The sequence below is a fragment of the Chlamydotis macqueenii genome, chromosome 2 (assembly GCF_036417535.1).
Source record: "Chlamydotis macqueenii isolate bChlMac1 chromosome 2, bChlMac1.mat, whole genome shotgun sequence".
Classification (NCBI taxonomy): Eukaryota; Metazoa; Chordata; class Aves; order Otidiformes; family Otididae; genus Chlamydotis; species Chlamydotis macqueenii.
This window is the reverse complement of record NC_141557.1, coordinates 67,102,730-67,127,860: the sequence shown is the minus strand read 5'-3', so window position 1 is coordinate 67,127,860 and position 25,131 is coordinate 67,102,730. Positions and strand designations below refer to the sequence as shown.

Genomic DNA, 25,131 nt, shown 5'->3' with positions numbered 1-25,131 from the left:
GGTGAAGATTAAAATAAAAGCCCTCCACCTCAACTCACCACCTGAATTATGATGAAGACAGGCTGCAGGTTAATTGAGAGCAGCAATCTTATTTTAGTCATATTACTTCCACATCAGGCAATGAGAAGCTTTTTACAGCGTACCCACACCTAAATGCATGGTTACTTACACCAAATGGGATCATTCCATTTACTCTGGGGGATAGTCACAAAATCTGGGTAACACACAAAGTATATTAGAGTGACAACAACACGGTTCACTAAATTACCCTTTACTTGATCATCTGTGTCTTGTAAAAACTAAAGCCTCCCCTCACATACCCACCCAACAAGACAAACCACATATGAATAATAATAAAAAATACAAACCCAAAACTAAACAAAAAAACCCAAAGCACAAAACCCCAATTGAGTTAGTTCCAATGACAGATTTCATTTGCAAGCCAGGCAAGCAACTGTTTGCTATAACGATTAGTTACCACCAATCACAAGTGATCATTTCCACATTATACCTTCTTAATGCTGCAGTAGCGTAAGTGCCTTAAGCCCACCACCAAATGGCCCTAAGCCCACCACCACCAGGCCTCATTAACAGAAACCGGTACAAAAACTTACAATCTTTTCCTCACGTATGCTATTGCTTTCTACAGGCATGCTGCTGGCATTACTTCCTGAGGGCACAACACAGCCAGTGCAACGCGCCTGTGATGAAGGCATGCTCTGCAAAGGTTAAGACACACAACACATCACACAAACCACAACTCCGACCACAGCGCTCAATGTGTGCAAGTTAGAAAGCCATTAGGACGTGATGAAACTGAAACGCCCACGGTGGCCATGTCTACATCAGAATTCAAGTTAGTAAGTAGAGAAACTCATGCACTCCTCCCAACAGAGTTTTAGATTGAGGAATAAAGGTCAGAATTATGGCCACCCTGGAACATTTTCATAGAATTACATCTTGTTTAGGAAAAAACACATAATCTTGCTGGAGAAAAAACACGCAGGTTATTGTTACTTTAAAACAGAAGTACCCTGTAAAGAAAAATACTTACCAAGAAATTAAAAAAAAAAAAACCCCAGTGTTTCAGGTAAAAAAAAAAAAAAAAAAAAAACACCAAAACCCCAACACATATAAAGAAACTGATTAACTTTACCAGAGAATTAAAAAATTCTGTTGCAACAGATTGATGCTGCAAATTATTTGACAAGTACACAAAATCACTTGATATCCTTTAAAAAAACCAGGTGGTTTTAAGAGATTACCTCCTGACTAAGCAGAGGTCGACTTTCAAGTGGGGTCTTCCTTTTATGTTCTTCTTTCACTGGCATTAAGGGTTTGAAAAACTTTGGTGGCTGAGGAGAAAATGCTTTAAAAGGGCTGGCCATTAAAGCATGTGAATTATCTGCTACAAGACCTAGGAAAAAAACAAAAAATACTGTATTTCATTTTTTTTCATATTTTTACCACAAAGAGCATAATTAAAAATAATGCAAGGTTAAGCCATGCATTTGGCAAGTTGATGGCTACAGAAAGAATGTCAATATTTCATTATCCAACCACTGGCCCAAGCATGAGATAATCTTCCCTCATAGAGCTCTACATTATGTCCCCCTGACAAGTCAGGAAACTGAAGGAAAGCAGAGAGCACCAGTATCTGCCCTCTCCATTCTGAGGTTCCAATATTTCTCCTTTACACCTCAGTCATAAAAACAGTGGGAAGTGTCCTTGAAACAGGAACTGACAGCTCTGCTTCTGGGGCCTCACCTGCCCTCTCCCCACGACACTGTAATTCTGCCCTGAAACCAAGCCAGCAATCCTGTACGACCAGGGTGATCAAAAAGGAAATTATAGGCAAGGAAGCAATGAATAAACTCTCAGCCCCACTTTATTGCAGCAGTGTCTCTACTTGTATTGCCTCTTCAAGGACAGCGTGTTACAATTTGACCTAAAGAAAATGAGGCACCTGTGACACACTGACACGTCAGAGCAAATATTCAGATCATGTAAAGAAAACCTCAAAATTACTCTTCCCACTTTAAACAAAAACATTTTCTTTTTCAAATTCATGAACCGATAGCAGCTCCTTTAGTTTAGTTGTTTGGTTTTTTTCCTCCCTTCTACTGTTTTGATTCGTATTTAGCTTGTTCTTCTGCCTTCCTCTCAGTTTTTTGGACACTCTCAATTTCCTATCCTTTCCCAGATTTCTTCAGGAATTTCTCCCTTTCTCCCCTATTTCCAGATTATGTTTTGATAACACATTTAGAAGGAGAAGAGCACTGAGAATTTAACAGGAAAATAGCACTAAGAATTTCACTTTCAGTGTAATGCAGTAATTAAAAAACCACAAACACTGTCATTGCGTATCTACTTTGAAGTCTCACCACTGCCATCTTTGCTCTTGCGAGGTGACTCCCTGGGTAAAGTACCATAGCATGATACGTCTTGATAACTGGAAGAACAGTCAGATATATCTAGGTGACCTTCAGACCAACCCTAAGAAACAAAAATATGTAAATGTGTGTGCTGATACAGGCTAACACGGAAAAATTAACAGGTAAACTCAAAGGTAGGGTTTTTTTGGTTTTAAAAAAGACTAAGGAATGTCAAGTTACTGACTTCAAGACAATTTTGTCTCACACAGATGGATTCTTTAGAAGCTAATTAGCTTTTCACTGAAGTTTATTAAGTTTTGCTATGACTTCTTCCTTCTTAAACATTAGTTTCTACAATTCTAATATGAAGAGCAGAGAAGTACAAGAAAGTTGAATTCAAAATAATATTTAGTTAGTGCAGCATTTTGTAGATAAATTATGTAAACAGACAATAAAAAACACTTTTCCTTTTTTTTTTTCTTCTCCCCAATTCTCAAATACACCTTGCTTTGAAGAGGGAATAAATATGAGAATGTGCACCATTTGTTTTTCTGGACTTCACATTTACATACCTTATCATCTTCATCGCAGGCAGAAAGATCTAGTCGGCTACAGGATACCTATAAAACACCAGTGGGCAGAATGACAAAATGCCTGTGTTTATTTATGAAATACAATGCCTTGAGGAGACACTGTGATCTCTTAGTCCTAACAACTTTTGTGTTGTCTCTTTCCAGGTAAGATTATTTATAAGGACAGCTATGTCTGTTTTGTATGAGTGGATGGTAGAAGAATGCATAAAATGCACAGAAAATGGAAACTCTCTCTTACACTATGAAAAAAGTTAAAGGTACTTTGAAACAAAAGTAACCTGAACCAGGGCAGTCATCATCCTAAACTACTTCCAAAACTCCTATAAAACAAGAGTCTAGAGCAAGCCTCCCACTTCCCTGTCAACTTCGCCATCTCACAGGATAGACAGTTTTGGGGAGGGGCTTCTATTAATGACCAATTCATTTTCACTCATGACAACTTTTCTACAGGATGGTTAGTCCTAGCTCAGAATAATTATTAGAATATCACATTGTGCAAGTATCACATCAGCACATAAACACGACCGCCCTTGTCCAATTAGTACTAATTTCCCAGAGGATAAAGAATCCTTACGTTGTGGACATTTGGAGTGCTGATGCTTCTGCGGATGTTTCTCGCTTTGGTGGAGAGTGCCTCTTTGATTGTGACTGCCTGTGTAAACAAACGATTACACTAAAAAAGCGCTCGTATCAAAGATGGACAATGCCATGGTTTCCTCATGAGAAATTATCAAGCAGGATAGAGATTTTTTTCTGTGTGGCTAATGACAGCAAACAGGGTTTGCATTTACAAGTCTTAAATTTGCACACACAACCATCAAAATTGGTTTTTGAATTTCATTCTTTGGCCTTTGCCTGTTCAGGTTCCCAATACTAAACCATTGCCAGCTACAGTTACCCACCACTGCTGGAATTCTGTATTTCATAGAAGTAACTTAATCTTACATTTATCCATCCAATGTTCTCTAAAAAAACCCACCAAACTAAAAAGCAAGAAACATTTAATATTTTTAAAAGATCAATCATCTCTACTTGAATTCTCATAATCCAGTTCAAAAGGTGCAAGAAATGCCTTTTCCTTACCTGTCTTAGTCGTTCAAGGCTTAAAATGTTCTCCACTTGCAGCACACCACGTGTGTATTTTTCAATGTACGTTTCACCGTCCGATGTGCCCTCATTCTCACTCCTTGCAGCCATCAGTGCTAAGGTCTCGCGATCCTCAATTTCCTCTGTAGCCTAAATTACAAGTTAGACTACTGAAGTTTTTAAAAGTTAAAGCTTATTGGTTTTAATATATTGACTCACTTATTTAGACCATCTCAATCCAGAAATTAATTTTAATCAATAATCCTTAACTTAATCAGTAATCCTAATTATAATCAATGATCCAGGACTTTTCAACAGAGATGTAAATGATGCTGAACTAAGAAGAGGTCATGCCTGGGAGAAGTTTTGCACATTTATTGTAGTCAATGTACTTCTAGGAATAATGCATATATAACCTGAAATCTCATATGTTAATGATAACTTCCTAGGCAAGTAAATGCAACTTCCTTCCCAAATCTCAGATATTCTGTGTGATTTCCCTAGAGTTCAAAATTTAAGTACTACCGCATAAAAGTGACAATGACATGATGACAAGACTATTTATGTTTTCATTTGTCTAGTTTGTTTACGTTTAAGATAAATTTCATAGTACTTTTACCACTTGTACAAGCTTTTTCTATAAAAGGCAATTTATATTCCTACAGTCTCGTTTTCCCAGCTACTCTGTCTTCACTGACCTGAATATCCCTCTCAGTACCCTTTATATTCTCTCTGTAGGTACTAATGTGATCTAAAAAATAGCTCTACTTCAAGAACTCAGTTAAACACGGTAGAAGAGAAAATAAAATCCCCAGAGTTTTCAATTGTTTAAAGATAAACATGATCTCACCACTGAACATCAGGATACACACTTTGGAAAGCTGCCTCCTATTAGCAAAGCAGGACATTTACTTCCCAATCAGTATCACTCACTGCAGTATGTCATCCTGTTACGTTCAGGGAATTTACCAGAGAAATACAGTACAATTTACCTTTGGTATATTGGATACTATTTCATAGGTAACTCCACAGGCATAATATATATTTTTCAAAGATATTCTCCTTTTCAGACTCTGGGTAAAACTCTAGAAACAAAGAAATTTTCAGTTATTATTTTGGCAATGATTATTTCTGACATTCTAAGTAGTAAAAGGTCACAGTGTAAAAATTTATTTTACCACTAAAGTACCATTTTTCAGGACCATAATTTAGTCAGTTCATTTTTAGCATTAATGATCCTTTAAGTACTCTTTACAGCCCTGTGCTCGGTACACAATGCTATTAAGTTCAATTAGTAACATTTTCCTCCTTTTTTGCACTGCTGCTATACCCTCATGTAGTAACTTGTAACAGAGAAACTGGCTGCAAGAAGTCTTTAGCGTACAGATATCAACATTTCTTTTATTGTCAATCACCTGTTAAACAGGAAAAAAAATACCTTTTGCAATAGCAAAGCATAACTCTGCTTTCTAGCCATAACTGAAATAGCAACCAGGGTTTTCACTGTTGTAATCATAAGCTTAGCAAGCTTCATTGTCAGGTTAGTTAGCCCTTACATTGCTTAACTTTCATCTAATAAGGGATTTTAGACAAATGAAACTAGCAAAGGACAATATGTCAAATACAAAAAGGCATGGAATTCAGCTGCCTAGCAAGTTGCTTAGTAGTACAACAGCCGTTCCGTGCACCTCCTCCCATTGCACTGCAAAATCTGAAGCAATTCTGAAATATGCTCTTGTTCTCAATCATCTGGGAAACAGAAAGGAATGTAATTTCAGAGAGCACCTCACTGTCTGAACACATGAAGCAGCAAAGCAAGAGGAACAGCAACCACTCTTGTGGCCAAAGTAAACACCCTACCTGAGATCATAATGAAAAAGCAGGCAGAGAACACAGACATTTGGGTAGTGGTGGGAAACAAGTCTAGTTTGTAATTAACAGAGAAAGTAGCAAAGAGAAAGAAAAAAAAAAGATATATAAGCTACTGCAAACTTCTCCAAATTTGAGATCATTTCAAGTTGTATAGACAAGAAGGTAAACTTCTTTTTTGTTGCAAAAGTAGCACCTGTTCCACTTTGAACCAAATCAGGTTGAAAAACGGACAGTTCAAAGGTATATATCAGAAATGCAGCTTCTCCGCAGCCTAGAATAGTCTTTTGTAAGAACAATAGAGACTGAACTTACACAAAATGAAGCAAGCACCTAAGAAGACACATTCATAAAATTAAGGATATTAAACAAAATTTGTAATTAAAAAAAAAACCCGAAAACTTCTTACCTGTTTGTTATAAATATTGGCTGCAATCCTTTTGCGTAATACCAGTTCCATTGCAGCAGGATGGCTGAGCTGCACGGTAGTCTTCACTATTAAGTAAATTCTCTCATTTTGAGGAGTTACCCTATTCAGGTGCACTGAATCATGGACAGAAGAGTCCCAAGCAGCAGTGGCTGAAACCTGTGCAGACAAATGAGATGGAGCAAGGAAAGGGAAAGAAGCGAGTCAATTATTCTAACAACAAGTATAATTTGCAATAATTTAACAAGAAATAAAACAACTATTTAATGAAAGAAAAGTAAGCATCATTGAACAAAATGGAGTGAAACCTCCTTTTCATAGTAAGGAATTTATCGGAAGTAGCATAAAAAAGGTGTTAAGATACCGGGGAACACAATTGTGAGCACAACCCTTGCATTGTGCAAACACTGCTTCAGAAGGAAGTCTTCACACAGATGGAGGCTGAGAGGAACGTAAGAAAGACTGGAAGTAAGACTGGAGGAAGGAACATAAATCCTGTTGCAACTGTATTAAAAGTCTAGCAAATTCAATGGCAAATCTTCCATCTGTGTTGGATTAGGTTATAAAGACCTATACAGAATAGACATGCTCCCATCCTGCAGAACGTCTTTTTCCTTCCTCCTGCCTCCTCTCCAACTTTAGCATCCCTTTTATTCTGGAAATGGTCTCTGAGTTGGCACAGAAGGTGGAAGAAATAAGTTAAGAAATTCCAAAATGTATTCAGAACCATTCATTTCCAACAATTCCCAAACTTTATATTTAAGTAAGTAATTATGTACTACAAAGGAAAGTATTATTTAAACATTAAGCTTTGCCTAGTATGCACAATAAATGAAGTAGCTTTCTCTGAAGAATCAAGAGCCTGCAAGAGGAATCATGAAGGGGTGAGGAAAGAAGAAAAAGGGATTTTGAGTCAGGCAGCTGAATTACTCTTTTAACAAGAGGAGCTAAGACTTGTCACCTCTGAATTAAGGCAGAAGAGCTAACAAGTCATTGTCATCTTAAATTTTAAGCAAATAGGCCAAAAAATAAAGGCAGCAATAGATATAGATGGTACATCTAAGACAAAAATAGTAATAGTGATTAAATACATACAAGTAGAAAATGGAACATAAGAAGAAACTGTTAAGATAAGCTGCAGTTGTCAAGAAGGAGGCTTGCTAACAATTTACCTCATCATCACTGTGTTTTATGATCGGCAGATAAAAGAATGGACTCCCATGCTCCTTTGGTAGTATTGAGTTAACTCCTGATGCATGGGGACCTATAAGTTGTTCATTGGCACTGAGGTCATCAGCTAATGAAACAAATGTGCAAAGAATGAAATAGTTTTATACCAAAGGACATAAATATATAGAGGCAAAGTTGTAACACAAAGTTGTAATGAAGTCCTAGCCATATTTCATAATACAGTCAATCCTAGTTAATCTTATTACTACGCAAATATTTTGAAGACCATTTCAGCATACAAAAGAAGGGAAGTAAAACCAGGCTGAGACTCAGCCTGAACACATTCTCACATAACCTAAACAGAATTCAAAACTGTTACTAGGTATTCATAATATTAACTCACCCAGCCAGAAAATTTCTTATTTAGCCACCTGTCAGCCTAACCAGCTTATCTCTTAGTTAAATAACTTCCGATGTATCAAGGAATCTTTAAATTGAGAAAAGTAGTTCTCTCTGCATCAGGCTTTTAGCTAAACAAAAAAAAAAGTTGTGCAACCAATCTGTTTAAACATCCTGTTTGCTGATAATGAAAAAACAAATAAAAACATTTATTGTGAGTATGAAGGGAAGAGCGTATCTTATTTTCCAAAAGCAGCTTCTAAAGCAGATATTGATGTGTTGCCTATAAAAACATCTCTAGTAGTCCACTGAAGTCCTGGACGTGAGAAAGCCTGTAGATACTCCTCTGCTTTATGTCCAAGTTTACACCTACAGACTTGTTTCCTAAACAGTCCTTTAAATGGAGTGCTAACTCTAGTCTCTTATTCTTTACAGTGTATCTGTGTCTTAAAAATATCAATAGTCTTCTCACATGTAAAACTGAATACCTTCAAAGGGAGAACATTTAGATTCTCTAATAAAATGCTCATTACAGTCCTAACACACTCTTCACTAAACCACCTGTTTAAGCCTCTACAGATAATTATTCCAACACATGGAATCAGAAGAAAAACAATTTTACAAGCCCCATCAGACAGTGCCACTGCCAGGACTTGTTTTGATTTCTTAGACATTTCAGATTCATTCTTACATTTACCAATTTATTGATCCAAACTTATTTCTAACCCCTAGGGTTTCTTAATCTGCCGTTACAACATACCATTCAAATCAAGGAAGAGGACAGGTATATGTGTTTCCATTCCTGCAGGTGGAATCCTGAAACAAAACAAGCTACTGTCAAAAAGGAAGGCAAATACATACCTAAGCTAATTCAGGCAAACAAATCTCCATGCAAGATTCGTATTAACTGTAACCAATTACTAAACCTGTCAACATTTTGATGGCTAATCTGAATGCTTGTGTTGCACAATGTTTTGTTTATCTACACAGGCAGCTAAACCTAGTGCTTTACCAAAACTTAATTCACACTGCACAGCACATTTCAGTTTTAAACATCCTGTTCCTTTTCTTACAAAGTTAACTGGTTGTAGTCATCTCATACATAAAGGTTAGCAGCCTTTCAAACAATTTGATATGTTACTACTGGCAAGGCATAGTCTTTATGTCAATAAATACACTTTTTGCTGTACGATCACAGCACACTTCAGGTGGATAAGGGAAAAAAATGCAGAGGAGAGATTATCATTACATCATTCACCAAATGAAGAAGAGACATCAATATACACTTGATCAGAGCCATATTTCTTGTCTACACTTTCCCAAATCTAACATGTTGCATTCATCATTTTTGCATGTCAGTTCCAATGACCTTAGTTAACATACAAATTTAAATTAAATGAGAAAAGAGAACACATTACTTGAAATAAGAATTTCTTCCCTCCCCATCCCTTATCAATGAAATTATGTGTTCTATCATTCATTTTCGAACCATTCTTTTTTTGAAAGGAGTCAAACTACAGGATAACTCTCTCAGAATTCTGAAAAAGTGTAAAATACTATGTTAAATTCAAAGCTGATTTGCAAAGGTTTGAACTCTCAAATCTACTTTATGTAATACGTTAACTAAGCAATCTTTCTTACATTCAAACCAGTACCCGACCTTCTAAGCCTTCTGCCAGCTGAGTGTAATTGGTAGCATTACAGGAAAACACAGAAAGCTCTAAAACATCCTTAGATTTCTACCTTGTAGTGTGCAATGTAGAAAAAGCTAACCACTCCAAGGGTTTTCTGAACATACCAGTTTGCAGGGGCACCAGGAATTCCACTGCCTGGTGCTGGAACAAACACCGCATTCCTCTCTTCTGTCAGCCCTACCCACTGTTCAACCAGCCGGGCTTCTCGTTCTATATCATCCTCAGATTTTTCTACAGTGAAAGAGGTTAATATTATACATGACATATATATTTTTTTTTGTGGTATAGAAAATAAAGTATTATGACAGGGACTTTAAGCTTCACACCTTGTTTATTGCTGATCTTTTGAATCTGCTCATCCAAGTATTCTCTGCGTTTTATCAACGCATCAGACCACCTTTCTCGTACACAGTTTAAATCTTCTTCCTAACATGGAAAGAGAAAAACCAAAGTTACTAGGCTATGTAGTTAAGATTAAAGGGCAGTAAATTTTGTGATAATTTAATCAAAATTGATATTAAACAGCTTGCATGACACAGAAAACTTTTTTCCCCAAATGACATGCACACTGATTTAAGTACCTCATCACCCATGAATGGAAGCTTATTTGCTTTCAAGTCTTAAATTCAAACAGGAGGAAAAGAAAATGCAACTGCCTAAGCTGCTGAACAGAATCATAGACCATAGGCTAATTACTCACAGAAGTGGCAATCAAACTTTTTAACAGCATATGGAATAGGAAAAACAGGTAACATCAGTTGATCACAAGTTCTCCTGAAGATTAGATAGGTCAGTAGGCCCTCAAACCTGCACAAAATTCCATTGCTAGCAGCTGCTGTCAGTGCAATTAAAAGATTTCTCATGCAAACAAAACCCGTCATGCAATCATGCGTTGTGGTATCACAGAAAATCTGGTTCATTCTTCTCTGTGATAAGTCAGGAAGCGCATAAACAGCCCGCAAGAAGTTAGTACGTAACTGGTATCTTTGAGATTGCTATAAAACCTAATATTTTATCTTAAGGGATGTCAGCATTCTCACCTAACTGGTTTTACTTCTGTAAAACTGCCTACTAGAAAGACGACTTCCACGTGGAGATCCGTAATATGTTTTATTTTTTTAGACAATTCCTCTTGCCCTTCATTGCCTTTTAAACAATTCTTCTGTTAGGCTTTCTAAACTGTGACTGTCCTACACTTACTTATCACACAAAAAGCCAGGCTCAAGGAATGGTTTTGTGTAGATTAAAAAAAACAAAAACAAAAACAAAAACAAAGCTTCACTGAAGCTTCTGTATTCCCCACACTCACATCATCCCTTCTCTCCCCCACTAGCATTTTGGAAAACTGCACAACTTAAAAGGTTATGATGTTTTCTTTAGAAAACAAACAAGAAATCCTAAGCTGTATAATTTGATTGGGAAAGATGCCTGCAACTGCAAGTGGTTGTTCTTTTCCCTATGATACTCCCTGGAAACTGTTTTCTATCTAAATTAAAGTTGCTATGCTTTTATTCACATAGCAATTCGCGTAGCCAGTTAGGAGAGCTGACTGCTGAGTACCAGAGAAGAGAGCACACTGCAAGAATATAAAGTCACAAGGTAAACTGAAGTAGCAGTGTTTTATAGCCCAGGTAGCCTCTTAAATGCACAGCATAGATATATATTTTTTTCAAAGCTGCTTTTGATTGCTCCAGTATGCTTGTGTATTTGAAAGTTGCTGGCTATTAGCATTAGCTGTGCCCCATGCCACAGGATTGACAGCAACAGCAGCAATACCTGGTAACTATCCATATCACCACCATCATCCTCCTCCTTCTGGTAGGAGAAAATAAATTTTGTAAAACACAAAAGAACATGCATTTCTCTCAACAGTAACTCACAGAAATACCCCAAAACATGAGCACAAACATTTCTGCCACAAATAAATTTGTAAAATGCTAAAACTACAACATTCAAATAACCAAAGTCTTACAGGTAGAAACAGACTTTTTTTTCATTACAGACTATAGCATCTCAGCCATGATTTGAATATTAGTGAATGTATTTATTAAAAAATTATCATAGAACATAGTGCCAGAAAAAAGACTGAGCAAGCATATCACTAATCTTCAAGTTTTACAGTTTCATCTGTATTTAAGGCTATAATTACTGGTGGTTCTGAATGTAACCCTTCTGATAAAAGGCATCTTGCTTCTCCCGGGTGGCCCACACCACTTGTTCTTTGCCATCGCTGTTAAAAGCACGCTTTATTTCCAATACAAATTTGTCCAGTATCAGCTTGAAGCCATTTATACCTCTTAAGAACTTTTTCTGCTAGATGAAATAGCCCTTTCAGATTCAGTGATGGCTACTTCTGATTCTGATCAAGTAACAGCTCAGTTCTTATTTAAAAGATAAACAGTATCTTTGTTATGAGACAAATTTTCTCTATATTTTTTTTTCCACTTTTCTCCTTCTCAACTTCTACCATGCTTGTAAGGGAGGGAAACTAATGGAGCTAGGAATCTACTATTAATCACCCCTACACACAAAGTAAAAACAATTTCCATATTGCTGCTGTCTTGTGTATACTCAAATACGACACTTGGCTCTTTATCAGTTATACACTGAGTTATAAGCAAAAAAAATAAGCAGATTTAACACCATATGCTCACATAATACATATTAGCCTCAAGCATGTAAAACTGGAAAATTACACATCATGTATCAATGTGCTAAGTTTCCTCATAGAACTATATTGAGCTGGCTCTAGAGTAGCAAAACAAAACAAAACAAAAAATCAACACATGAAAAAGTAAACGTCTTACCTGGTAGCTGTCCAAGCCCCTTTGCAGTTTGGTTGATCTGGCAGTCACACCACCTATAGAGACTGAAAGAATTGCTTCTACCATGAGAGGCAACGTTCCTGAATGCTGTACGGGTTTCACAGTCACCTGAACTCTGCGAGAATGACCCTGAGCAGGTAATTGAGAGACAGAAAGAAAGACAGAGAGAGAAAAACAGAGAAAAACTAAGAATAAAATTAAGAATCAATTTAAGCATGAGTAAGACAACACGGAAAAGATATGTACCTGCCTAAGCTGGAAAATTCCCCCTGTGTTTACGTCTTTCGCCTGATGGAGTTCGACTGCAGTATATTCTCCCATCTCATTCAATTCTTGTATGGAAATCCACATTTCTATTCTTCGGGTTACTTCACTCCACCTAAAAAAGACATCCCCCACAAAAACTAATGATTGCCTCACCAAAGTGTATTTTGTGCACCACAAGCATTAAAAAGCCTTTGGAAAGCCAATGGAAGCATTCATGTGTAATTTATTTGTACCTGTCTCGCAGCGTCCTAGTTTTAGCATGAAGAGAATCAACTTCCCAAACAGAGCTGCCATTGCCAGTACATCTGTGACCCCACACCTCAATAGCAAGAGCTCCTTCTGAAATGAACTCCAAAAATTCCTCTGTGACATTCACCACATAGTCCTGGCAATGAGAAAAACAAATCACATCCAATCAAATTAAATAATTGCACCTTCTCAACCAGTTTGTAAGGACACAACAAATAACTAACTACTAGCGTGGTAAAACCATACAGTTTGGATCATAAAGCTCGACTCTAGTCAAAAAAGTTGTGAAACACATTATCTCAGCAATTCTGGCTTCTGCATACTGCATTTCATGCCTTGAAAATTTCCATTAAAATGAAGTCAGAGCTCCAACGATCTTTTTTAAGTTATTGAGCTTACCAAATAAGTATATAATACGATGTCATTATATAAACTGTAGTTTCTCCCACACATTTAAATGACACCTGAACTTAGAAGATCACAAATGAAAAGATTTTTAAAAATTTTGCTGCATTTTGAAGAAGTGATGAAGTGAAATATTATGGCATTCTGAAGTATTAAAGTCATTAGCTGACTTGAAGTACAACTTGATTCTCTCCTCTTTCCCCCAGTGAAACAAGGCTCAAATCCTAAATAGCTTATCTCAAACATACCATCCTCGTGGTAACACTAGTTCCTAATAAAAATAGTTACCTTACAGTGAGAAAAGATCACCGTAAAATGAGCATCCTTGCTCTGAGGTGAAGGCACATCTGGATCTACCACTGGTGCCGCTACTGTTGACTCACATTGATCCCAAAATGTATATTGACAAAAGACAAAGTTGGAGAGATTAGGTGGCAGTCCAGTTGCTTCTTTTATTTTTACCTGAGAAGACAAAACAGATATTCTCATAAATATGATTGTTTCTTCTTCAATTGTAAATTGTTCAAAAACTACACACTTAATCTAAAAGCACCAACAGCCAAGAAGAATTTTTAACGGACATATCTAATTGCTTTCTAAGGATGTCCCTATTTAGAAAAACTAGATCTTGTATAAACAGAAATGCAGATGCAAGGAAAGCAATAACATCCATCTAACTAGCCCACCCATGCACATGTTTTCTTTGAGGAAGCTGATAAGCTCAACTGGAGAATGAAGCACTTCATCACAGACAAAATTAAATCCAGACACTGCCCATGGATACCACATTAGATGACTAAACAAACCACAGGAGATGGCTACACTGAAAAACTGTTTCCCCTTCTGTGTTTGCCACGAGGGACAGTCCCTGTACTGTCAGTATTTATAAGGTAGATCTGAATATTCTAGAAACTATTGTGAATTCATTCTGCTGCTGGCAACCACAGCCAGTTAGACTGACCTGCACTGAACTGGAACAAGAGAAGTCTCTTTTCTCTCTTTAGAGAATTTTAAGCAAGCGCTAGCCTACATAGCTTAGTACTTTACATCAGACTGACTACATATTTACAAACACTTGAAACTGTTAACTTCATCATGTGTTCTCACTTACCCTGCAGGAGAGCTTTTTTGCTCTATGAATAATTTCTCCATTGTTATCCATGACTTCCAGGCTCCCACTCTCACTGGAGTTCTCAGATGAGTCATCTCCTTCTACTACACGTTCTGGGACAGACCCTGTGACTCGCATTACTTCAACGTGCAACCGTCCTGCAACCTAAGGCAAGACAAGTACTAAGAACCTGTGCACAAGGGATTTAAAGACATTATGATGGTAGATACCTAATTATAGGAGGTGTACAGAAACAGAACTGAAGAGCTCTCAAATGCCAAATGAAAAGCCACAATGTCAAAAAAAGAGGAAAAAGAAATTAAAAAAAAAGTTATTTGTATGCAGAATTACTGATGCTTTTAATTCACACATGACAGAAAAGGTATACAGTGGCACAACTGTACATCAGAACCTGTACACTGAGATTTGCTCAGTTACCTACATTGACACTAGAAATTGTATTCTCCTATTTTAGCAGCTGGGCAATGGTAAACAATTAAACAGAAAACGTGCATAGCAGTTTGCAAAACACTGACTCACTGGGAAACGAGACACTAAGCATGACACTAAGCATTATAAGAAAGACATGGACCAGTTGGAGAGGGTCCAGAGGAGGGCCACGAAGATGATAAAAGGGCTGGAGCACCTCTCCCGTGAGGCCAGGCTGAGAGAGTTGGGGCTGTTCAGCCTGGAGAAGAGGAGGCTCCAGGGAGACCTTATAGCGGCCTTCCAGTACTTCAAGGGGGTCACAGGAAAGACAGGGAGAGACTGTTCAGTAGGGCCTGTTGTGACAGGACTAGGGGTAATGGTTTCAAAATAGAGGGAGGTAGATTTAGATTAGATATTAGAAAAAAATTTTTTACAATGCCAGTTGTAGAACACTGGCACAGGTTGCCCAGAGAGGTGGTAGATGCCCCATCCCTGGAAACATTCAAGGCCAGGCTGGATGAGGCTCTGAGCAACCTGATCCAGTTGGAGATGTCCCTGCTCCTTGCAGGGGGGTTGGACTAGATGACCTTTGAAGGTCCCTTCCAACCCTAACCATTCTATGATTCTACGACGCTATCATTCGCTTGTTAAAAACTCGGTGTACGAGGGTGCGGGGCGCCCCCCGCCCGCGCCGCACGGGGGCGCTGTTTGCCCTCACCTCCCCCTGCTGGCTGATGATGGGCACCGCGTACTGCAGCTTGACGTCATGGAAGAGGCACTCCAGAAACACGTTGGCGACGCCAATTAAGTTGTGGTTCTCCTGCGCTTCGTAAAATGGATCGCCTCTCTTGCCAATCAGCTTCCTTATCTGTTTTAAAGATCACAAAAGTTATGTCAAAACCTGTGAGCGTGGGAAACACAAAAATCAAATAACCTCACAGTGTAAGATCACGGCACAAAAAATTAAGTCACTACCAATCTCTTCTGTTCCTTTCTGCTACACAAGTAGAAAGAGACTAGGAGCACATCACAAATCTGAAATGAAATCTTTGAGATGAGACATTATACAATCCTTTTTTTTTAGTAACATAAGTAGTAAAACAATGACCTACATTTTTTAGTCAAGACAAACCAGATTTTATCATAAGCAAGCATGATAGCCACCAATTTAAAAAAGTTTCATCTTAATTTTTCTGCTCCTTTTACTCTTTTTAAATGACAGGCCAAATCATCTGCAGGTTGAATAGTGGCCTGCCTGCTGGATACCACCACCAGGGCAAAGGGAACGTGCAGGACAACTCTGACTTAGGCCTGCAAGTACTCCTGTGATTCCCATAGGGCTGAGATCACACCTGCAGCATTTTCCATGCAAGTACCCCATACGCAGCCACAAAGAACTCATGCGGACTGCTCAGTGGACATGTTAGTTCCTTCCCTTTTCCTCCTCCATCTTCAACATATTTACTTGACCTACATGTTTCTATGTAGCACATAGAACACACAGATTATGGATGACATATGTCACGGCAAGGACAATCCTGGCTCAGGCAGACATATTAATATACCCAAAGGATGTGCTATCTGTTCTCACTAAAGTCGGCATCAAAATAATTGTTGTCTTTAATGGGCACAGATGAAGTGCTTGAACTCCTCTGTGTTATGATTTTAGCGATTCCCATTGTCCCATCAAAGCCATGTAGCAAAGGCGCAACAGCGCTTCAGACATATTTGAGAATGATTCTTGATACAAGTAATGTAGGTGCTCTGCATCAGTCACAAGACAGCAAGATATACTTCCTATGCACATCTACCTGGATACTTAGAGGATGTCTTCTGGAACACCAAATCTCACATTCACCTCTTGCCAGTGAACGAGCAAGCTTTTACCAAGTCTCATGCTTATTTCTCAAGGCTAACGTACCACTTAAATTCTCAGAAACACCACTTAGTTTTGACGGAGATATTGATGTATATCTTCAATTGATTTTTTCACTGCTTTAAGGTTGTGTGATACACAAAAGAAATTACAAAACATTTCACATTTTAAGATTAAGTTCTACTCCACTAATGGGTTCTGCACCTTGAGGGTATCTAAGCAGCATCCTTGCTAGCTCTGATACCGACCACAATTTAATCATTTTATTTATATCTCAGCTTGCTGCTTCCATTCAGAGCTGGTGCCTATCTGCACAGCACCTATATTATGCTAAGTAAACATATGCTCTTAGTGTTATCATGAATCACTACCTCTGCACAATTATATCTGACCTCAGCACACTCATATCTGAGAAGATAAGGGAGGACAGGACATCACTGTGTTTTATTCTGCATGGGCATTTTGAATATTTAGTATTATTCATAGTTTTTTGTTTGTTTTGGTTTTATTTTTTAAAACCACAATACCGTTCCTTTCATATACGAAGTCACCACACTTTATCTGTACAACATATTAAAAGGGGTTAAAAGAAAACAAACTCAATCTCTGATCCCTTTCAGAAAATATATACAATACCTCAGGAATTTTCTCCTTCCACTCTTGATAGAGGTCTCTCATGTCAATCAATTTGTTCTCTAGTTTCTCAATAGTCCACACTTGAGTACCTTTTCCTTTTCTTCTTACTTGAATAGCAGGCTCGCTTACTATTGCACCCCTCTAAATCAGAGGGGGGGGAAAAAAAAAAAAAAAAAAAAAAAAAAATCACTGCAGGAAAGGTGCCTGTAAATAGTTTAATTTTTTGTCAAATTGCATTCCTAAAAAGGAGTAAAATATAGAACATACAGCTTCTCTCTGCATGCCAGCCATACTGTATCTGACCTCAAACACAAGCATACCCTATACATCTCTGAGGATCCAGACCTCTGTCCTTCTCAGACAACTACCATTCACACAAGAACATTAACACTCTCAATCAAAGTACTTAGGACAAGCATATTATCCTGACTGCTATCATTATATTTACAGCAGCACTACAACTAGAAAAACCTACAATTTTTTTGTCTTGAGGGATCTGTAACAAAACCAGTTTATTTTTGCAAACGTAACTAAAATCCAGATTTTACAGCAATAGGACACAAATGTCTGTTGACAAACTGCATGCGCATATGGTAATCATACACGTGAAAGAACAGCAAGAGCCATACTTAACGGTATGTTCCTGTTTTTACTTATAATAACTAATTTTCAATATATTAAAGTCAGGTAACACCCATATTTTGCCTACACATAAACCAACAAAAGTAACATTATATGGCCTCAAGTTAGATGAATTTTATATACATCTACATATTTTAGACTAGCCATAAACCTACATTTTCTAGCATTCTTTGCCATCATTACCTTTTTGTTGGCACTGAGGTTTTCGGCAGGGATCTGAAGTGTTACTTGATAATCTGTTAGCTTACTCATTTCTTCTGCTAAGAAGTTTGCTTCTCTCACCAGTGTATTTGCCTTTACTATTTGCTCTCGAAGTTTAGCCAGGCTCTGTCGAAACAATTCATCCCTGTGGTGCAGTAGGTAACATGAAAAATACACAGAAACCTATTTCTATTATTGGAAAGCTGCAAATAGAGGTCCTAACAAAGACTTTTCTGAGTCTTAGAAGTCTAAGAAATGCTGTATAGCATTTCTATTGCTATGTCAGCAAACTTGAAGCATCAGACCATTTCACTGAGAAAAAGCAGTGACCGCATATTAAACAAACATATTGTTAAGTCTAGCACTCTAATGCCCAAATAAAAGGGCACAGTACTATGGGAGCTGTTACAGTGATGATTTGTTAGAAGCCCTAGGGACATTCCTAATTTTCAAGAAATTAAATAACTGCAGCTGTCTTTGTCTTTAATCTGGAGCCCTGCTCCACAGAAGCTACCAGTCCCAACATGTGAGACTTCATCTTGATAAAACCCACTTTTCCTCAGATCGTGATGTTGGAACCTGCAATCACTGCAGGCCACAGCTTTACATCACAGCTAGGGCTTTGCAGTGCTACAGATCCCCCAAAGGCCCCCTCCATATACTTAAGTCATCTCAAGTGTACATATTAAGAAAAAAAACAACCAAACCAACAAAAACCAAACTCTGAAGTGTATACCCAAAATACCTTTTAAATAATAGATGAATGAGCACAGGTTAAAGCTTGTGCACTCTGTACAGTTAACAGTCTCTGGACAAATTCCAAAAAGGTTTCTAAAGCCTGTCTGAGCAAATCTGTTCTAACGTAACACCTGGCAAGCCTGCTATGACACATACTAGACCTCCACCTGTGATACTAAGATACACTTTCATATAAGATTCTCGTCTTTAATTCGCCTTTTAAAAGTATCACAATTATCTTCCGAGCAAATGTGAAGTTCCCCTTTCTGCCTTTTTTTTTTTGTAACCCCAGCAGCACTTACTGTGTCTCAGCATCTTCATAACACCCAGGATCAAACTTCAGGTATTTCAGTGACCAGCACTGCCCTCAATGATTTTTTAGCTTCTCTATGCAAAGTGCTACTGAAATACAGTACATGTTGCATGCACACACGCTTCTCATTTCTACAAAATACATTACATTACAGACAAGTGCAGGAGGAACAATTAAACGCACAGGCCTTGCTGAGAACATAGGCAAAGTTTGCCTATCTGCCTTTATTCAGACAAGCTTAGATCTTTTGTAGAAACTACAAACAACTGTGCCTACAACTGAGCAAACAACTACAAACAAATACGCCTTTCAATCCTCAACAGAATTCTTCTCCAGCGGCTATCTTTTTTTTTTAGAATATCCCAAAGAACAGCCTGGGTAATTCAAATTGCACTGTGCAATTCCCTGATACCGTAGCAAAGTGCTAAACGACCACCAGTGTTAGAAGCAGCCCTGAATTTTAGTGCCTTCACAAGGTAAAACATGCAACTTTCTCTCTCTCCCCATCTGGCCTAAGTTTGCAACAGTGGTGGGTTTGTTGGATCTTAAATAGCTGCTACTATCAGTGGATTTTTAGCTTACTGCCTCCATACCTGCTCCTGGCACTATATGGAAAATTCCTTTCCCTCTGCCTCTTGCTTATGTTATCCAGGCCATCAAGATTAAATGAGCAATTCCAGATCATGGGAGTGACACATTCCCCAGACAGCTATAATTTTGGATTCACTCAGAAAATGAAGGTAGAGTCAAGAATTACTCACTAAATATTACTTAATACCGAGTGCGCATTACACCTGCAACCACTGTGAGACAGCTGCCCAGCTTGGGAAACAGAAGGCAGCTTTGATCTGTAAGTGCTGTAAGAGCCATGGGATTCAGCCACAAACAGCCCCTGCCTTGATCCAGGAAACTGGCATCTGGCGAGCTTTTTGGAAAGGCTCCTATGTCAATCTTGTCTTAACTAGATTCTTGAGAAAGGAATGGTTTAAGACTATAAGTAGGACTTATGAATGATTAAACCAATTATTATGGGTAATTCTCATTACAGTTGTGTTTTTCTTTATAAAGCTGTGCTAGCACCCTTCCAGAAACTTAAAGCAAAAAAACCCCATGTTTCAGATGGGATTTCTCAGTTCTTGCTACACAAAATATATTACAAGCTCTACCAGTATATTAACTGAAGTAAATACTCACTGAAATGAAATCCTGAAATAATCATTTAAGCCAAACAGTAAGGAAACTTACATCTGACACTCACGAGGTGTCACTGCAAGTCACTGGGATTCCTACTGCCAGATACAGAATACACTGAACTAAACCTCTGTTCCAGTACACCACCACCCCCTCTTGCCCTGACAAATTAAATTTGTTCAAAGTTACAATCGATTAATTTTCTGCCAACGGGTGTTAACCAGGTCAGGTATCATCTGGCCTTCCACAGTCAGCACAAACCTGGAATAAACTGTGCAACGTGTTCTAGTTGATCTGACAGATACAACCACATGCCTACATCTGATACCTATCAAATTCATTTTGCTGGCTGATCCAGTAGAGCTCAGCTTCATTTGCAAAGGCAACAGAGTGCCAGCTAAAACTGAACTTATCAAGTGCCATGCAGTCCAGACACTTAGCTCTTTCGCACATTCTTCACATGCAATCTTCCCATTTTTTCCTGCATTTTTTGCCCTCTGGTCACTTGGGTGGTAAATACCCTCTCAGCACCACATTGCCATGCTTCTACAGCAGAAATCCCTCAAAGATTTTTTTCTTGTTTCTTTTTTGAGAAGATTCAATATTTTTGCCCTTTTTTTTCCTGCCCAGAAGCCCAAACCTCTTCTAGAGCTATAAACAACTAAAAATTATACCTAAGAGGAGATTCTAGAGAACAGGGAACTGAATTAGTTCTTCCACAAAACTGCTTATTCACTAGGACTGCCAGCAAAGCATTATCAGACTCCTCAGTGATTGCTACAAAGAGCATTCATTCTCCCCTTTTTTACAATGCAGCAAAGAACAGTCTTCAAGTAGTTCAACAATTATATAGAGTAAATCATTCACTCATGAAATCCAGAGGCAAAAATGCTTGTCCAAAGCACAGCTCCTCCTAAGAAACATCTAACAACTACTGAGAACAGAAGGCTGGCAGAACACTTAGACTTGATATCACTTCATAAACTCATTTTTTAAATGTCATTTGTTATGGTGATTGGTTAATTTTAAGTTGATCAAGTATAATTTTTCTTCTCAACTCTCAAGAACAGGCAAGAAGTTTTTTGCTACTTCCTTTTCTCTTCTGTTGCATCTTTTTACAGGTATAGCTTCCCATGCCAGCAAGCTCAGTTCTCACCTCTGCTACTGAAGCAGGTCAGCAATGATTTCTTGACGGCCTTGCTGTGCTCAAAGGAGTTATGAACAGCAATTATTCCAACAAGCTTGCTTCTCATTTTGCACTCCTTCCGCAGCCCTAAAAGAGCCTGCAAATCCCAACTGTGACTCTGCAATGCTTTACATTCAGTTGCCAATGATGATGTTTCTAGCTCTTACAGGGCAAAAAACCACAGCACTACTTTTCCCTATACTTGTAATGGAAAACATTCTAGACATTGCTGGTCAACAGTTTGTTATTTGTTCAGGTTTTTTTCCCAGACCAAACTGGGTAGAAATTATGAAGTAAAACCTTGCACAAAAACTAAACCAAGATCTGTTCTGTTCTATTTCAAACACTCTGAATTTGAAAGCTGCAACACAATCATGGCTATCTTTGTTTAGACTCCTCTTGTGCATGGATTATTTGTTTTTAAATGGTGGAGAACAAAGCAAAAATAATCAAAATAGGAAAGAGCACTCAAACTCACTACAGATAGAAAAAAGGCTGAGTGAATAATGAAGCTCCTGTTTTAAAATAAAAAAAGAAACCTACAAGAAACCTGTTAGTACATCTACTCATTCTTCCTGCTTAGTCAACCCAATGCCAGAATGCTAATTTGTATGGTGAAAACTTAAATCATCTTAGCTGCTGTCCCTAGAACTTCTCTCCATGGAGCTGACATCCTCCTCTCCCCAATGATACTAAGACCAAGTTTCTCTCATTGTCAAGATGCAAACACACAACTCTGCTCACATCTTCCTAGTCCACTTTTTAAATTCTCCCTGTAAATCTCATGATGATCTTTCACCAAGGCTGCATTCAGGTGTCAAGCTATTCCTTCGTAAAGAGGCCTTTTCACCTCATGGCAAGTCTTCTGCTTTCTGAACAGCTCAAACACACTCTTGTTTGGCTATTCTGCAGTTCTCAAATGCACAGCAATCCTCTTCTAAAGCTGGGCTTACTTTCATAAACACATACATACAACATTTAAGGACTCCCATTTTCTGTATTTTCTAATATTTTCGATTGCAAAATACCATGCTCTCATTGTATACTCTCAACATACAATACGCCTTAGTGGACTTCTTAGTCTGAGTAGACAAATTTACCTCTGCACTACCCTCTCCTTTCTTTCCAGAAGTAACTTAAACAATAATTGGTAAACCAAAGATTTCAGAAGCACTTTTATAGTAAAAAAAAAAAAAAAAAGAAAAAAAAAAAGAAAAAAAAAGGTAAAATGCTGATCAATAAAAGCTAAATTCTTATTTTCTTTGTGTCTTAAACCAAACAGGAAGATCTCACATGCATGTTACTCACTAGAACCTAATCTTAAATGAAATGCTAACACTTTTGTAGTGGCAGATCTTGTACTGCGCGTCAACTTCACAAAAAATATATTATCAGTTTCTGACAGACGGTTCAAGCTCCCTTTTTCACGCTTTCTAGTTCTTAGTAATTCCTTTGTTTTAACTCCAGTATTCTCACCTCTCTTCTGTCCAGAGATTTACTTTCTGCTGTGCTGTCTGAGCAGTGTAGGAAAGTCTGTCACTGCTGTGCTGATGCTGCCTTTCTGGAGAGAGCTGCTGCCGCAGCAACTCTAACTCACGTTCATACATCAGTCGCTGCTCCTCAAGAGCACTCCTCTTCTCTTCCAAGTACTGTTTCTCCAAGATCTGGACCACATTTTGTACTGGGTCTAAAAAGACAGACAGACAGAGAAAGAAAAAAAAAAAAAAAAAAAAGAAGGAAAAAAACCCAGAAAAGTGAGAAAATGCCACTTCAGCATTACAGAACACCCATTTTATTTGGTAACAGGAATCAACATATCCCAGAGTCTTTGCAAACACAAGATAGCCGTTGCCCCCTCAAAACAAAAGCCAAAATAATAAATATTGCATTAAATAAATAAATCAAAACAAGAAAAAAAAAATACAGCATGCAAAGAGGCTAGAACAACCGTTAAGACCCTAATTTACTGCATACTTGAGTACTATGAAGTTGTAATATGTTCCAGAATACCAGCAGGGAAAAAAGAGTAGATGGAAAAGGGAACAAATTAATAAGAAGAAAACAAAGCAAAATAGAAGGGAAGATGATGTTAACCAGAAAAGGAAACGACTTAAGGAAGTAAAAAGCCATTTACTTTCTCGATTTTGGCAGAGAATGAAATGTGCTGGAGAGCTGCAGATAAAAACAGACAAACAAATTGTCTGACTAGTCACACATTGCATTGCACCAATGTGCTTCACAGCACTGAAGCAGACAAAGCATGTTCTGCAGGGGACTTCTGCATTTAGCTTTACAAACCACATTTCACCTTGGTGTCAACCCAGAACAAATATCCATTTGGATACTCTATCCTGAAACAACTGCTCATGTCAATCAGCTACAGTTAAACCTAAACTGCCTCTAAATTAAAGAAACATTACTCTATCTATTCCTGATTTTAGGTCCAATGCCAGCCTGTCTCTGAAAGAGCAATTCAATGGAGTAAGCTCCTTCTGTATACTGGTATACTAAGTATATATATGCTTCATGTATATACATCTGAAAGCTTAAATACAGCAAAAAAAAAAGTGGTTTGCAGAAGGACCAGTCTAGATGGATATCTGAGTGCCCACACATCACTTAACAGATTGCTGATTCTGTACATCAGAAGCGGAAGGGAGAGGAATTCCATAGCTGGAGTGATAGATTATAAGAGGAAGCAATGTTACAGCTCTAGGACATGCCAGCATTTTCCAACACAAAAAACTTCAGCTTTAAAATAATCATTTGTGATACATCTTCCACTTTGCAAATACAAAAAAAAAAAAAAAAAGGAGCTGATATAACTTTAAAGGATGCCAGTCTGTCATAAAGGATGAAGAAAAATAAACCTAGATTTAATTACACTTTTCCGCTTCAGAACTAGAGGTATGCTCCTCAAAACAAAACAAACCCACCCAAACAACAAAACACTTAGCTATGAACTATCTTGCCTTCACTACCAAACCCTAGTCCTTGTAAGATTTTGTGTAAGTTTTCCTGCTACTACATGAATGCTACATGAAACAAAATTTGGGTTACTATAGCATGCCAATAGAGGATTCACATAAAAGGCTCTGTAGGGTTTTCACGACCAGTAGCATATGTTGGTCACCATAACATATACATACACTCTCCCAAAAACCACATCCCCTGTATCTTTGCAGATCAATGTAGCATAACTATATTTAGTAATTTGTAACAACTTACTAAAACTACTGAGATAAATTTTGCTAAAGAGAAACTAACTCACTGTCTGCAATTTTAACATAAATGGCTATTCAGGCAAGTCACTTCATAAAACAAATCTTTCCCACTGTAAATGCCAGAGAAGCCAACAAGATGTCCGGGGTTCTGTTGTTACAACAGGTTTGTATTTGCCTCTCAGCATCCTTTTTTTAAATATTAAGACTGATGTAAAGCACATCTTT

General features: G+C 37.9%; 1 protein-coding gene across 6 annotated transcripts in view; it reads right to left on the bottom strand.

The window, feature by feature from the left end:
* The window catches only part of KIF13A (kinesin family member 13A), a 120,534-nt gene that overhangs the window by 10,822 nt on the left and 84,581 nt on the right, over nucleotides 1-25,131 (bottom strand). For 2 of the 6 annotated variants that reach the window (XM_086743185.1, XM_086743184.1), the window contains 22 exons: nucleotides 23,159-23,369; nucleotides 18,237-18,399; nucleotides 17,412-17,552; nucleotides 15,618-15,767; nucleotides 14,471-14,635; nucleotides 13,648-13,821; nucleotides 12,939-13,090; nucleotides 12,685-12,817; nucleotides 12,421-12,567; nucleotides 11,390-11,428; nucleotides 9,940-10,039; nucleotides 9,718-9,844; nucleotides 8,680-8,735; nucleotides 7,523-7,647; nucleotides 6,333-6,509; nucleotides 5,047-5,139; nucleotides 4,052-4,204; nucleotides 3,543-3,620; nucleotides 2,948-2,995; nucleotides 2,385-2,496; nucleotides 1,266-1,417; nucleotides 615-719 (listed from right to left, as the gene is read on the bottom strand). In XM_086743185.1, the coding sequence (XP_086599311.1) occupies nucleotides 615-719; nucleotides 1,266-1,417; nucleotides 2,385-2,496; nucleotides 2,948-2,995; nucleotides 3,543-3,620; nucleotides 4,052-4,204; nucleotides 5,047-5,139; nucleotides 6,333-6,509; nucleotides 7,523-7,647; nucleotides 8,680-8,735; nucleotides 9,718-9,844; nucleotides 9,940-10,039; nucleotides 11,390-11,428; nucleotides 12,421-12,567; nucleotides 12,685-12,817; nucleotides 12,939-13,090; nucleotides 13,648-13,821; nucleotides 14,471-14,635; nucleotides 15,618-15,767; nucleotides 17,412-17,552; nucleotides 18,237-18,399; nucleotides 23,159-23,369 (2,801 nt within the window). The remainder of the gene's footprint in view (nucleotides 1-614; nucleotides 720-1,265; nucleotides 1,418-2,384; nucleotides 2,497-2,947; nucleotides 2,996-3,542; nucleotides 3,621-4,051; nucleotides 4,205-5,046; nucleotides 5,140-6,332; nucleotides 6,510-7,522; nucleotides 7,648-8,679; nucleotides 8,736-9,717; nucleotides 9,845-9,939; nucleotides 10,040-11,389; nucleotides 11,429-12,420; nucleotides 12,568-12,684; nucleotides 12,818-12,938; nucleotides 13,091-13,647; nucleotides 13,822-14,470; nucleotides 14,636-15,617; nucleotides 15,768-17,411; nucleotides 17,553-18,236; nucleotides 18,400-23,158; nucleotides 23,370-25,131) is intronic. The other 4 variants (XM_086743187.1, XM_086743183.1, XM_086743186.1 and 1 more) reach the window with 3 other exon arrangements.